Here is a 13034-nt window from a genome sequence, read left to right on the forward strand (position 1 = left end):
GAACGCCATTGTCCTCTAAGCTTCCGGTCCATTTTCGGGGGAGGTGGAGACAAGGTCTGAAGCCTTGGAGGCTGCAATGATAAGTGATCATGTGCCAGGGAGAAACAGGGAACACAGACTCCCTAGGGAGTTGTCCCTTTGTCTGTTGACCATCAGAGACGTCATCAAAGCCAGCTGAGTCACAGCCTAGGAGGACAAAGGTGTGGGCGGGAAAGGGCTCTCAGCTTGTGCTAAACCAGCCTCTTGACCCGTCACTGTGTGCTGGCCCCTCTCTCTCCGTGATGCAGACCACATTCCCCTGGGACTCTCCCTGGCACCAGCTTGAACCCACTAGAAGACAGAGTTGAATAAGCCACCGTGGCTAGGTTCTCCATCTGGAAGAACTTAAACTCTGACTTTTCACCTGTTTCGTTCAGTACTGACTCCTCACCTGTGATCCGCCTCGTGCCTGGCTCTCCACTCCCAGGGCCTGGTTTTCCCCAGATCATTGGCTTCTTTAGGTTGGAAATCACATCTCTTTGTTCCATCCTCTTTGTTTACTGTTTGAGTTCTGTTTTGTTTTGAGGCAGTGTCTCACATAGCCCATGCTGACCCTGAACTTGCTCTGTAGCAGACAGTCGTCTTGAACCTCCTGCCTTCATATGCCTGGCTGTACTGATGGACTTTGACTAAAAAAAAAAAAGAAAGAAAGAAAGTATCTGGGTGCAGAAACACACACCTTTGCACACCTTTAATCCTAACATTCTGGAGACAAAGACAGGCAGATCTCGTGAGTTCAGTACCAGCCTGGTCTACATCGAGAGTTCCAGGCCATCCAGGAGTACACACTGAGTGAGATTCTGTCTCAAAAACCACAACAACAGCTAAGTGGAACCAGCAGGAATAAGGGGGGACTGAGTGTGCGCTTGGAGGGCTGGGAGTGAGGAATAAAGAAGGCAAAAGCAATAGCTGGGTCAGGAGGTCTTGCTGCTGACTTACGTCAAGCACATTTATTGCTATTTTCAGGGAGAGACTGGGCCGAGGTCAGCAGAGACTTCAGACACCGCTTCCAATGTTGGCAAAGAGAACAGGGGATACCACAGGCCCAGCCGCCAACGGGCTGGTGCCCACAGCCCAGGGGGAGGTGCTGGGTCCTCAGCAGCTGCAGCCTTGACTCCTTCCAGGTGCTGGCTCTAGCCCTGGGCCAGCTTCCAAGTCCTCCAGGGCGAGGACACAGAACTAAGGTTTCCTTTGTCCTTTCAGGGCCTCTGAGAAAGCCCTGGGTTGGCTGGCTTTCCACACACAACAAAAGCAGAACAAACATAGTTTTATTAAGAAAAAGTGAGAAAGAACACCTAAAGTGGGAGGAGCACCAAGGGAGGAATACTCATGGATTGACTTTTTGTCATGGTTTGAAACAAGGTCTCACTATGTAGCCCTGGCTGTCCTGAAACTTTTTATGTAGACCAGGCTGGCCCAGAACTCACAGCGACCTGCCTGCCTCTGCCTTAGTCTCTTAGAGTGCTGAGATTAAAGGCATGAGCCACCATGCCCAGCTCGATTGACTGTAAAAACAAACTTACTTTATTGTTTTAGATTGTGTGTGTGTATGTCAGAGAGCACATAGAGATCAGAAGATAATTTATGGAAGTTGTTTCTCTCCTTCCTTCCTATGGGTCCTGGCTATTGAACAGGTTATTGAAAATTACTTTATCTGGTGAACCCTGTTTTGGGACTGATTCTCATGTAGCTTAGACTGGCCTCAAACTCATTAATTAGCCAAGGATGATCCTTTTTCCTAATCCTCCTGATTCTTCCCAAATTCTAGGATTACACGTGCATATCCCCAACACTGGCTATTTTGCTCTGTTGTTTTTGAGACAAGGTCTCGTGTAGGTCAGGTCAGTCTCATGTTTTGAGGCAGCAGGCCCAGGACACTGCATTCAGAATCTTGTTGTGGTCAATAAACCTGGAGGGAAAACATATTTTATAGCATCTCCAGGAAGATCAGAGAACCTTCCAGAAATAATGTGCCAAAGGTCCTGGCCAAGCTGACCTGGCAGAGGCATGCTGGGTGCAGCCATCTACCCCTCGCCTCCCCCTCAGCAGCCTCTGGAGAGAGCTCTTCTGCCGCCGCACCGCCTCGAGTATATTTCTCTTAGGGCCCACTTTGGCCTTAGGCTTGACGTGGGGCATCTTGCTGGCAGAACGCCAGCACCTGTGTGCACAGCCTGCTCACCAGTCTTTCTTCAGGTCCTCAGAAGCCACCCCATACCTTCCATTCGATGCCTTTCCTCTACTGACACCAGGGCCTCAACTCCAGCTGGACACCCCCTCCATTTTTAAGCAGCCACCACCTCAACGTCGGTGCCCTGGCTCCAGGGGAGCCAACACATGGAATTAGATCAGTGCAACCTCAGGAAGCTCTACCAGTGGTGGCTGTCTTATGGGTTTTGTTCTTTGTGTTGTTTGTTTTACGACATAATCTCACACTGGCATGCTTTCACTGTATAGGGCAGGCAGGTCTGGAGTTCTCCATGATTCTCCTGCCTCAGCCTGGGCTTCTAGTCTTGAACCGCCCTGCACTCAGGGGTAGGGTCTGTGTCAATCTGTCTTTGCAGGAGAGCCCTGTGAGCCTGTGAGCTAAGGGCTATAGGTGATTCCGCAATGATCCGAGAAGCCACTCTCAGCCCTTGCACTGAGCGGCTCTCCTCAGGCTTGACTTCTGGTAAGATGGGTCGGTCACCACTAGTGTAGACTCCCAGCTCCTGCCTGGGGTGTCTAATTTTTGTAGTCTTGGGGACTCTGGGGACCTAAGTATTTCTTTGTTTTTGAGACAGGGTGTCTCTGAGTAGCCCTGCCTGTCCTGGCCCTCACTCTGTAGACCAGGCTGGCCTCACAGCGATCCACCTGCCTCTGCCTCTGCATTCCAGTAATAGGGCAAGTGGAGGAACTGGTTTTGTGTTCCCTAAGGGTTAACTGACTACCCTGGCCTAAATTATGGACTGTTCACACTGGGGATAGATAGCTGAGCTCTCAAAAATCTGTGGAATCACTTTGTGCTCTGAAAATATCATAAAACGGACCCTCAGGTGCTGCCAGACAGTGAGAGAGTCAACCTTCAAAACTGGAACCCTTGCAATCCCCCATCTAGAAATTCATCCAGAGGGTCTGTCATGGCATGTACAAAGTGATCCCAGCCACAGAAAAGGGCTGTTCAAAGCTACCTATCTGAAGGCTAGGGAGCACTGGCTGCTCTTCCAGAGGACCCTCACGGCAGCTCACAACCGTCTGTAACTCCAAAAGCTGACACCCTTACACACACATACATGCAGGCTAAACACCAACTCACATAAAATAAAAATATTTTTTAAAGCTACCTGTCTGACAAGGTTGCTGAAGCAGGCCTCTTGCTTTCCCCTCCTCTCACCTCTGCGCAGCTGGTGTCCACGCCCTGACCACAGAGACTTTTCTCCCAGCAGCCCTTTGCTGCTCCCAGACCTTGCAATTTGCCTATGCAAAGCCAGGAGCGGGAAAGAAGAGCCGAGGTGAAGTGGCAGAGTGGTACCACCGGGAAACTCTATCGGTGAGGGTTGGGGTGGGGTGGCGTTTAGAATGTTCCACTCAGTCTGACCTGTACACTTTGATCCGTAGTTGGTGATCCCAGTCCTTGCGCTCCTCTTTATAAACAAGAGAATCCCTTAGGTAGAAAGCTGTCCCCTGACTCTTGGTCCAGATATGGAAGGGCATTGAGGCAGGGTGTGAAGGGAAGGAATAGGCCCAGTACCTAGTTTAACCTGGAGGGGGGGGGTTAAATCCCATGTCTTCTCCATTCTCCCTACTTTCCCATACTACTACCTGTCTCCCTACTGAATTACTGTAGTGGCTTTTTAAATGTTTGGTTTTTGTTTGTTTATTGAGACAGGGTCTTCAGTAGCCCACACTGGCCTTGAATGTGATATGCAACTGAGGATGGCCTTGAATTCTCATTCTCCCACTGGAGTATAGATTCCACACCAGGCTTATAGGGTTCTGGGGAGCAAACACAGGGCTCTGTATGCTAGGCTAGTGCTCTATCACCTGGGCTAGTCCCCAGCCCAGGGAATTTTCTCCGTTTCTCAGCCTCAGTATTATGGATTGAATGGAGTTTGCCCTCCTCCAGCTTGAATGTTGAACCCTTAGTCCTGGTGGCTATAGCTGGACATTGAGCCTTTGGGGCAGCAGTTAAGATTAAATGAGGTCATAAACATAAGGCCTGATGTTATCTGTGCTCTTGTGTCTTCATAAGAAGCAGTAATACTCTGCTCAGCCTCCCTCGGGAGGCCACCTGAGGACTCGGAGAGGGATGGCAGGAGCCAAGCCAGAAATACAGGCTTCACTGGAAGCCAGCCCCCATCTTGGCCTTCTAGCCTCCTGAGCTTGGAGGAAAGAAAAATCTTTGTTGTTTAAGCCATTCAGTGTTGTGCTGTTGCTACAGCAGTTCCAGCTGACCAGCGGGCTCAGGGACTTCATTTGAAAGTGAATAAAAACTGATGCTTGCATCCTGAAGCTATTTTGAAAATCCAGTGAGGAAATGACTCTTGTCAGGTTTGACTGTTTTCTGTAGCGTCTTCACCACCTGGAACTGTCTAGTGTGTAGCAGATGTTTGATGACAAATTTTTGTTGTTGGTAGTGGTGGTTTTTTGTTTATTTTTGGTTTTTTTCCTGGAACTCATGATGTAGAGTCACTGGAGGCTGGCCTCGAACTCACAGTGATCCACCTGCCTCTGCCTCCCAAGTTCTGGGGTTAAAGGTATGCACCACCATGCCCAGCCTATAAATAGATGTTTCAGAACACCTCCACTAAAGAATAGTGCTCACGTAAAATATGAGAGACTCCGAATCTTCTCCCAACCTTTAACTTCTCTAAGCAGTGACCACACAGCAGCGAATGATGGGGGAGGACGGGCCAGGAGAGGTGACAGGAAGGGATTCTGTCCACTGATGGAACCTGTACAGGTCTGAAAAGGTGACAGCGATCAGAGAGCCGAACCTGGTCCATCATAGGTCTGGAGACCACAGCCATGAGAGGGGGCTGGGCCTTGGGAGTGTCCTGGATAAAGTCCATTCTGGGTAGGAGACCACAGGTAGAGGCGGTTATCTTCCCTAGACTTAGAATATGTAAATATCAGGGACAAGAGGGCCCTTGTCCCCCAGGACATTTGTGGCAGCTCCTGGGCTCAGGAGAGGCAAAGGAGCTCAGCTCTTCTACCTTGCCATGGTGAGGCTTGGTTCCAGAGGAGCCTCAGGCACATAGACCTGCTCAGACTCCTGGAGGCTCAGGGGTCTGGACAGGGAGAGGCCCGCTGTACTGACCGTACCCTCCATCCCCTTCTGCCTCTCTCTAGGACAGGTTCAGTGGCAGCAACGCCCGGTGAGTACCCTCCTCTTTCTTTTGCCCTTCCCTCTTGTCTTCACTGTACTGCCTCCTTCACTGGAACAGCCATCTAGGGAACTGACCATTTGTGTGCGTCTGCTCTTCGTCAGCACTGTGCCCAGCTTCCATGGGGTACCAGCTCATCTCTTCCTCTAGTCTTCCCTTTCTGTTGCTCTGATCTCAGGCCCACCACTCACACAGCTTCTTCAGGGAGGGTTCACAGGGATAAGTGTGAATGGCCTAGAGTGCAGTGTCACCCGGACACAATTCAGGGTCCCCTTGGGCAGAATTGAGTAGAGTGTGCTTACAGGTTGAGGCCACCACTCCCACCTGCCAGATGTGTAGGTAAGTGACACCGTGGGTTATAAGGGGCCCAGCAGACCAAGGTCCCCCATAGGTGGATCTCCCTGAGCGACTCTAGATATCCTGCCCCACCAACTGTCCAGCAAGGCCAGCACTCAAGCCTGATTCTCTTCACTGTCTTGCTCGGAATCTGGGTGAAGGGTCAGGAATCGCTGATAGGCAGAGCAAGCATCTGCACACCTGTCTCGTCATGTATGCTGCTAGAAATGTCCATCTTTATGGATTCCTTTAGTTGTATGGTTGAAGCCCATAGTTAAGGGCAGACGATTTATTATTTGCCAGAGAGGGAGCAAACCCTTGTGCTAGAAATGGGTAGGCTGGGATTAAGCAATATCAGTCTATCTATCCAGACTCCCCGGTTTGGAGAGAAAATGTAGCCAGCCCATCTTTCCTGCCTGGCCCAGAGACTTGGAGACACAGGGTAAGTCCAGTTGCTGAGGATTTGGGGTGTGGTGGAGAGAGGGAGGCATCAGCTACCAGGGCCTGGTATGTTTCATCCTCCACCCTATCTGTGCTACCAGCATCCATTCTTGAAGGCCCAGGAGGATGTAGAAGAGGAGGATAAATATGAGCTGCCCCCCTGTGAGGTTCTGCCCCTCAGTGTGGCCCCTGCACAGTCTCTGGGCTCGAAAGAGGACTCCTTATACCTAGGTGAGGGCTGAGGAGGGAGAGGCGGAGGGCTTGGGTCAGGGCAAGAGCGTCCAACAAAAGGAGAGTCCAGGCCCCGCCTCTCCTCCCTCTGCCTGAGCTGGGACAGGGGAAGGGCCTCAGCTAGCTGCCACTGAGGCCTCTTAGCTGGGCAGAAAAGGCCAGGGGGATAAAGGAAAGGAGGGAAAAAAGCAAAACAAAACAAAACAAAAAAACTGTAAAGAAGGAGAATGGGGAGGAGACAGGAGGGAGGGCAAGGTAACTAAGGCAACATCAACAAAGCCGGAAGCCCGACCCAGTCCCTAGGGCCTTCTGTGCCCCTTCTGAAATCTCTGTACATCCTCCCAACCAGGGTGGGGAGGCCACCACCACTGGCATCTCAGCCCCTGGGCTCAGCCAAGTGGGGGCAGGGAAGCTGACTGCCTCCAGTTGCCATGGAGACAGGGCTGTCAAGGCGCCAATAAGTAGAGGGGACAGGAGGAGAGAGGGAGAGATGGGGCTGAGGGGGAGTGGGTGGAAAATGGAAGCATATTAGGGAGGAATTTCCTCCCTCTTTCCAGCCTACAAAGCATGGAGTCTCTTTCAGATCGTTCTGGGCGCCTGGATCCAGCCAAGCCATCACCACCCGTGCCTCAGCCCACCGTGGCCAGAGGACTCCCCGTAAATCCTTTCTTCCCTACCCACCCTACCTCAGGCTACCATTTCCCAGTGAGTAAATCTTAACAGACATCTCATTTGCAAACCCCCTTCCACCTCCAACACACATTTATATTCTAGAAGTCCTGAAACCTCTAATATGGGGTGGATCAAAAAACTGGAGTCAAATAACGGTAGCCCTCCCACTTGCCTGAAGGATCCTTTCATACACCTTATACCCACCCCTCTTAGGGTTAGGGTCAAGGCTCAGCGGTCCTCACCTAGGCTCCAGAGCACCCTTCTAGGGCTCCCTTTCTCACTGAGATCTGGTTATCCACTTTGGAAACTACCACTTTGCTTTTGTATTTTACAGAATAAAAATAAATAAATAAATGAAAAAATTCACAATAAAGAAAGGACCCAAGCTAGAGGCTGAGGAAAGTGTTGTCCTTCTCCTGCTCTTCTCTTGTTATATAGTCTTAATTCCCCCCCCACACACACACACACACAAGACAGGGCTTCTCTGTCTGACCTGGCTGTCCTGGAACTCGCTTTGTAGACCAGGATGGCCTCGAGCCCCACCATGGCCAGCTTGTTCTAGTGTTTTATGTTTGCTTGATCAGTTGGGTTTTCTGGGAGAGGGGGATGTTGAGAGAGGGTCTCCTGGAGCTCAGGCTGGCCTTAAACTTCTGCCCCTCCCGCCTCCTCTTCAGGCAGTGTTAGTTTCGAAAGCAGCGTTACAGCTGTATTCCCTCACACACCAACGTCCTTGCTCTTCAAGTGCCTGTGTTCCCTCCTCCCTCACTAACCCTGTTATGCCCACAGCTGAAGACAGCAACGAGCCTGCAACCTGCAGCCCCAAAGCAGGGACCTGTTTTTGGAAGGCGAGGTAAGGCGGAGCCCTTTCTCCATGGCTCCACACTGGGAGGGGGGGTCCTCTCCTACACAGGGTGGAATTTGGAGTTTGCCTTAATTTGGGCTTGCTGCACACCTCCTAGCCATACCTCCTTATGGCTTGCCAAGCCCCAGTCAGTACAAGTACCATTACTACCAAATCCAGTGAGGAGATGGGCTCAGAAACATGAAGGGGTGTGCCCTAGACATTTCAACAGCGGAGGCCCTCATCCCCTGTCTTCAGCTGGTGTGATCCCTGGGCAAGGTGAGGGGCACCCTAGAATGAAGCAGTCAAATCTAAGACCCTCCCTGTTGAGGCCTTTGGCTGTCATCCCTCATCAGTGGGGTTCCCAGGGGCCACCACTCTGATTGCCTCCACTGTCCAGACACTTGCCCCCCCCCCGGGACCTTAGGATGTCATGATGGGGATGGGCCATTTGAAGGGCTCGATCTGAAACAGGCTTCAGAAGGACTGGGAGTAAGGGTGTCCAGGCCCTTCCTGGCTGATGCTTGTGTGATGCTGGTTCTTCTTTTCCTTACAGGGCGAGCTGCGCCTGCTCGAGCGGTGAGCTGCCTCCTCTCTAGCGCCACAGTCTAGGGATTTTTCTAGAAAACTGATAGAAGTGGAGTGAGCACCTGGTAGTCTGGGGGAAAGGTCTGGAGCAGAGTCTGTCCCGCTCCCACAGGGATAAGCCAGTGGTCCTAAGGGTGCCACCCAGTGCCTCCCACTCTGTGGGCACTCCTGAAGAAGCCAGTCGGGACACACTCCTCCTGTGGAGAGAAGGAGAAAGTGCAGTGCCTAGAGCCGCCTCCCTCTCAGGCAGCGGCTTCTTCTGTGTCCTCCTTCCTCACTAATTAGGCAGATTCCTAAATTCCTAAAAGGACAGGGCTAGTCACACCCACGGTCCCACACCTTAGGTAACAGACCGCGTGGAGAAACCTGATGAGGACATCTACCTGGAGTGTGAGCCAGACCCATGTGAGCACCTACCCCATCCCATCTCGGAAGCCCTACACTCCCCATGAACACACTCTCCCCTGGCCGCTTCTGTCCCTCCAAAATACTCCTCTCCAGACCCCACATGGGTGTCTTCATTTCTGCCTTTGGTCCCACACTGTAACAAAGAGGTTACACCCTTAGAGCAAGGGTTGGGTAGAGCTTCTCAGCTGCTGCAGTTGCCAAGCTGGTATCTCCCCATGGTTGGAAGGGCTCCAGGAGAGCACAGGTCAAAGGCAACAGTAATAGCTCCCCAGGCTGTTCTCAGCTACTTCCTCAGCCTGGCTTTCCCTGCCCGGTTCCCAGCCAGACCCTGCCTGCCCTCTGTTCTAGTCCCAGCCTTGACTAGGACTCTGAGCTCCAAAGCCCTGATGCCTCCAGTTCCTCTGCCAAGAACATCTGGATTGTCCAAGTATGTGGCAACAGTGGGAGGGAACAACAAGGGACATTGGGTTCACTAAGAAAGGAAACCCCAGAGGCCAGATGTGGCAGCACATGCCTTTCTTCAATCCCAGCATTTGGGTGGCAGAGGCAGGCATATCTCTGTGAGTTCAAGGCCAGTCCTTGAACAAACAGAGTTCTGGGTCAGCTGAGGCTGCTTAGTGAGACCCTGACTCAAAAAGAACAAAGAAATAACGAAAGAAGAAATCCTTTGACCTCTGCTTCCCCATTCACTCCTTGCAGGTCCATGGTCGGTCACCAGGAGGCTCCGAATGTAAGAGGCTAGTGGTCAAGGAGGAAGTGAACCCAGAGGGGTGGGAGGGAGGCCCAGGATAGACTCCAGGTTTGGGGCAGCAGTGTGGAAAGCCAGCTGTCCTCTGACCAGACTTCCTGTGTCCCAGGGAACGGTGGATGCCACACTGAAAGGTGAGTATGTACATCTTCAGCCTGAATGGGACTGCTCTGCCAGGGTCGTTCCCTCCAGCAACAGAGCCCTCCCAGATCCTCAGGTCTACTTCACTCCATCAAGGGGGGCCTTGCGGCTCTGACTTCTGCTGAGCTCATTTCCCAGGGTCTACACTAAATCGCGAAGCTGCCAGCGTGTGTCCCAAGATCAGTTCTCACTTGGAAATCAAGCAAGGCCTGTCTAGTGGGTCCTCCCAGGGTGCTGGGCCTGGGAACAAGCACTGGCTGGCCTGTGTGGGGCTTTAGACAGCCTGGCAGCCCGGCAGCCTCTGCTGCCACATCCTCCCGAGAATCCTCCTTACCCACGCCCTTCCTGGCTCCAGCTCTCTTCCCTGCTTCTTTCAGCAGGAAGGCGCCTGTCTGCTGCCTCTGTAGCCCCTGCCCTGAGCACCTCTGCTGCTGAGGTGAGCAAGTGCTGGCGGGAAGACTGTGGGTGACACCTCTGGAGAGCAGAGTCCCTGCCCAGGAGCCCTCCTGGCCTGGGGCCTGCACCACCACAGGAGCGTGCATGTGTGCATGCGTGCACTGAACACAGTGTGCCACAGGAACAGGCACTGCTTGGGTTGGCTCCTAGGGCTCAGCCCGGGGCTGGCAGATGTAAACATAAATAATTGTGCCCAAGGGTTCTCTGATCTCCGAGCCCAACTCAGTGCTTGGATGCATCTCTGAGTAGCTCTGTGTGTGCTACAGGATGGCAGTCTGCTGGGTCAGCCTTGGTATTCAGGGAACTGTGACCGGCAATCTGTTGAGAGAGCACTGCTTCACTTTCAAAAGGTGGGCATTTGTCGACTCTGGCCCTCTCTGAAAGTCCTTCTACTCTCTGCCTGTGGCTGACGAAGCTGGCAGGAGCAGGAGGGCCGGGAGGCATTTTCTGGCTGGGCTTAGGCAAGTAGAAGATGAAGGTCATGGCTGGGGTCCCTTCCACAGGATGGAGCCTACACCGTGCGCCTCAGCTCTGGGCCTCACAGTTCCCAGCCCTTCACTCTGGCAGTGCTCCTCAGAGGCCGAGTCTTCAACATTCCCATTCGGCAACTGGATGGCGGGCACCACTATGCCCTGGGCCGGGAGGGCAGGAATCATGAGGAGGTGTGTGCTTTAGAAGTCATGGGGTGTCGGGGGAGTCAAAGTGTGGCACCCTGGGCCTGGCCAAGAGCACGTGTGTGTCCGGGGAAAGCACAAGGTGTGCTTCCTGCCCCACCCCGGGCTGCGTAGAAAGGACAGAGGGTGGAGCCTCTGAGACAGAGCTGTCTGCAAGTGCCGGCCTTGCAATACGAGGATCCCAGTAAATAAGTCAGGTGGCAGGGGTAGAATCTCCATGCTGGAGAGTAGAGAAAGGATATCCCAGACCCTGAGCTCACTGGCCATTCAGCCTCCACGGTGAGCTCTGAGCCAGTGATAAGCCTTAAAAACAAGCAAACAAACAAACAACAAACAAACCCACAAGGCTGGGCTGTAGTGCACTTACTGGTTTGGACAGGGAGTTGAGTCCCAATACCCTCATGGCAGTTTACAGCTGTCTCTAACCCCAGTTCTGAGTGACTCACTGCCCTCCGCTGGCCTTCTCTGCTGGCATGCACGGGATGCATATAAAACACGCACATTCATAAAAAATAAATCAAAAAATTCCTTACAAAACAAGCTAGCTAGGCATTGTGGCACTCATCTTTAATCCTCGCAGAAGCAGATGGATCTCTTTAGTTCTGGGCCAGCTAGAAACTGTTTAAAAACAAAAGAAAGCCAGGTAGTAGTGACACACACTTTTAATTCCAGCACTTGGGAAGCAGAGTCAGGAAGATCTCTATGAGTTTCAGGCCAGCCTGGTCTACAGAGTAAGTTCCAGAACAGCCAGGGCTGTTGTCAGAAAACCAAAAAAGTAACAACAAAACAACCAAGATAGACAGATGTTACCTGAGGGACAACTGAAGTTGTCCTCTGACTGCTCAGGCCTGTCTACACAAGTGTACCTGCACACACACACACACACACACACACACACACACACACACACGGAGGGGGTTGCTTTGGGGGAAGTGTTTCCTTGGGCCTTGGTTCAGTCTTCATAGGGTCAAGGTGAGGGTGATGGGGCCAAGTGGGAGGAGGGGAGAAATCTCCAAGAAGTTTGCCCCAGCAACTGGTCCCAGCTCTGGGAGCCTGAGGCTGGCCAACAGCGTGGCATGCCCGTGCAGCTGCTGGCTTGTCACCAGACAGCAAACGGCACTACAGTTTCATGGCACACTGGGAAGGAAAAATATCTAGAAAACTGTGCGCCAGCTCCCCCGCCAGGCCCCACAGTTGCTTAGAAAGTTGTTGGCAGAATAAAGCTCAAGGGACCCACAGCTGCCGCGCCTCCTACAGCTCTTCTCCTCTGTGGCCGCCATGGTCCAGCACTACAGGAAGCACGCACTGCCCCTAGTGGACCGGCACAGCGGCAGCCGGGGATCCACCTGCCTGCTCTTCCCCACCAAGCCCTGAAGAACCGCGGCACACAAGTCCACCTTTGGCACACGGGGTGCCCCTTCAGTCCTCCCCACGCCCACTCTAGGCTGCTTTATTTCCCCTGCCCGCCCTCCACCCTAACGTCCCTGCAGGTTCAAAATGAGAGGCGTTGAGACCGGCTGCCTGGGGAGGTTGGCTTCCTCAAGAGACGTTGCCTCTCCTTACGCAGGCCATGGAATCGGGGCACTGACTTCTCCCGGGGAGTTAGCACCCAGTATATAGTTTCCCAGCACACAGTACACTTTCAATAAACATTTATTGACTGAATTATTTTTTAATATCTTTTTCCTCAAATGTAAGTATCACAGTAGATACGTCTGTGTGAGAGCACTCTGTATGTGAGTGCCAGGGTCCGCAGAGACCAGAGGCCTCAGATACCCTGGAACTGGAGTGTGGGGGTCAGAGGCGTGAGCCACAAGATGAGGTACTGGGGATAGCAGGAAGAGCTGTTAGCCGCTGAGCTGTCCCTTCAGCCCCGCGGCCTTCCCCAGAAGACCTCACAGTTCCTAAGAGCAATGGAGTGATTTGCTGTGTGGGCCCACTTGATAGGCTAGGCTGCAGAGGGGCAGGACCCATTTCTACCTGGTTCAGGCTTTTGCCCTTCTAAGCTCTTTGCCAGAAGAGGAGGGCCAGGCCAATAAACTGACGTTTGCTTATGCTTGTAGGCCTTGGCTAAGGAAGAGAAGGAGGCTCAAGGC

The 13034-nt window shown here is 52.6% G+C and overlaps 1 protein-coding gene across 1 annotated transcript; it reads left to right on the forward strand.

Annotated features, from left to right (window-relative positions):
* Window positions 1-2646: 2646 nt before the first annotated feature.
* Window positions 2647-12603, forward strand: Sh2d6 (SH2 domain containing 6). Its single transcript, XM_060384568.1, has 17 exons — window positions 2647-2707; window positions 3420-3565; window positions 5368-5393; window positions 5707-5741; window positions 6110-6180; window positions 6281-6410; window positions 6994-7115; window positions 7869-7932; window positions 8480-8502; window positions 8856-8916; window positions 9268-9346; window positions 9619-9649; window positions 9777-9801; window positions 10186-10244; window positions 10531-10614; window positions 10768-10926; window positions 12196-12603. The coding sequence occupies exons 1-17, from the start codon at window positions 2647-2649 to the stop codon at window positions 12310-12312; spliced, it is 1293 nt and encodes a 430-aa protein (XP_060240551.1). The 3' UTR covers window positions 12313-12603.
* Window positions 12604-13034: the final 431 nt, after the last annotated feature.

This window comes from Meriones unguiculatus, chromosome 5 (genome assembly GCF_030254825.1).
Source record: "Meriones unguiculatus strain TT.TT164.6M chromosome 5, Bangor_MerUng_6.1, whole genome shotgun sequence".
Taxonomy (NCBI): domain Eukaryota; kingdom Metazoa; phylum Chordata; class Mammalia; order Rodentia; family Muridae; genus Meriones; species Meriones unguiculatus.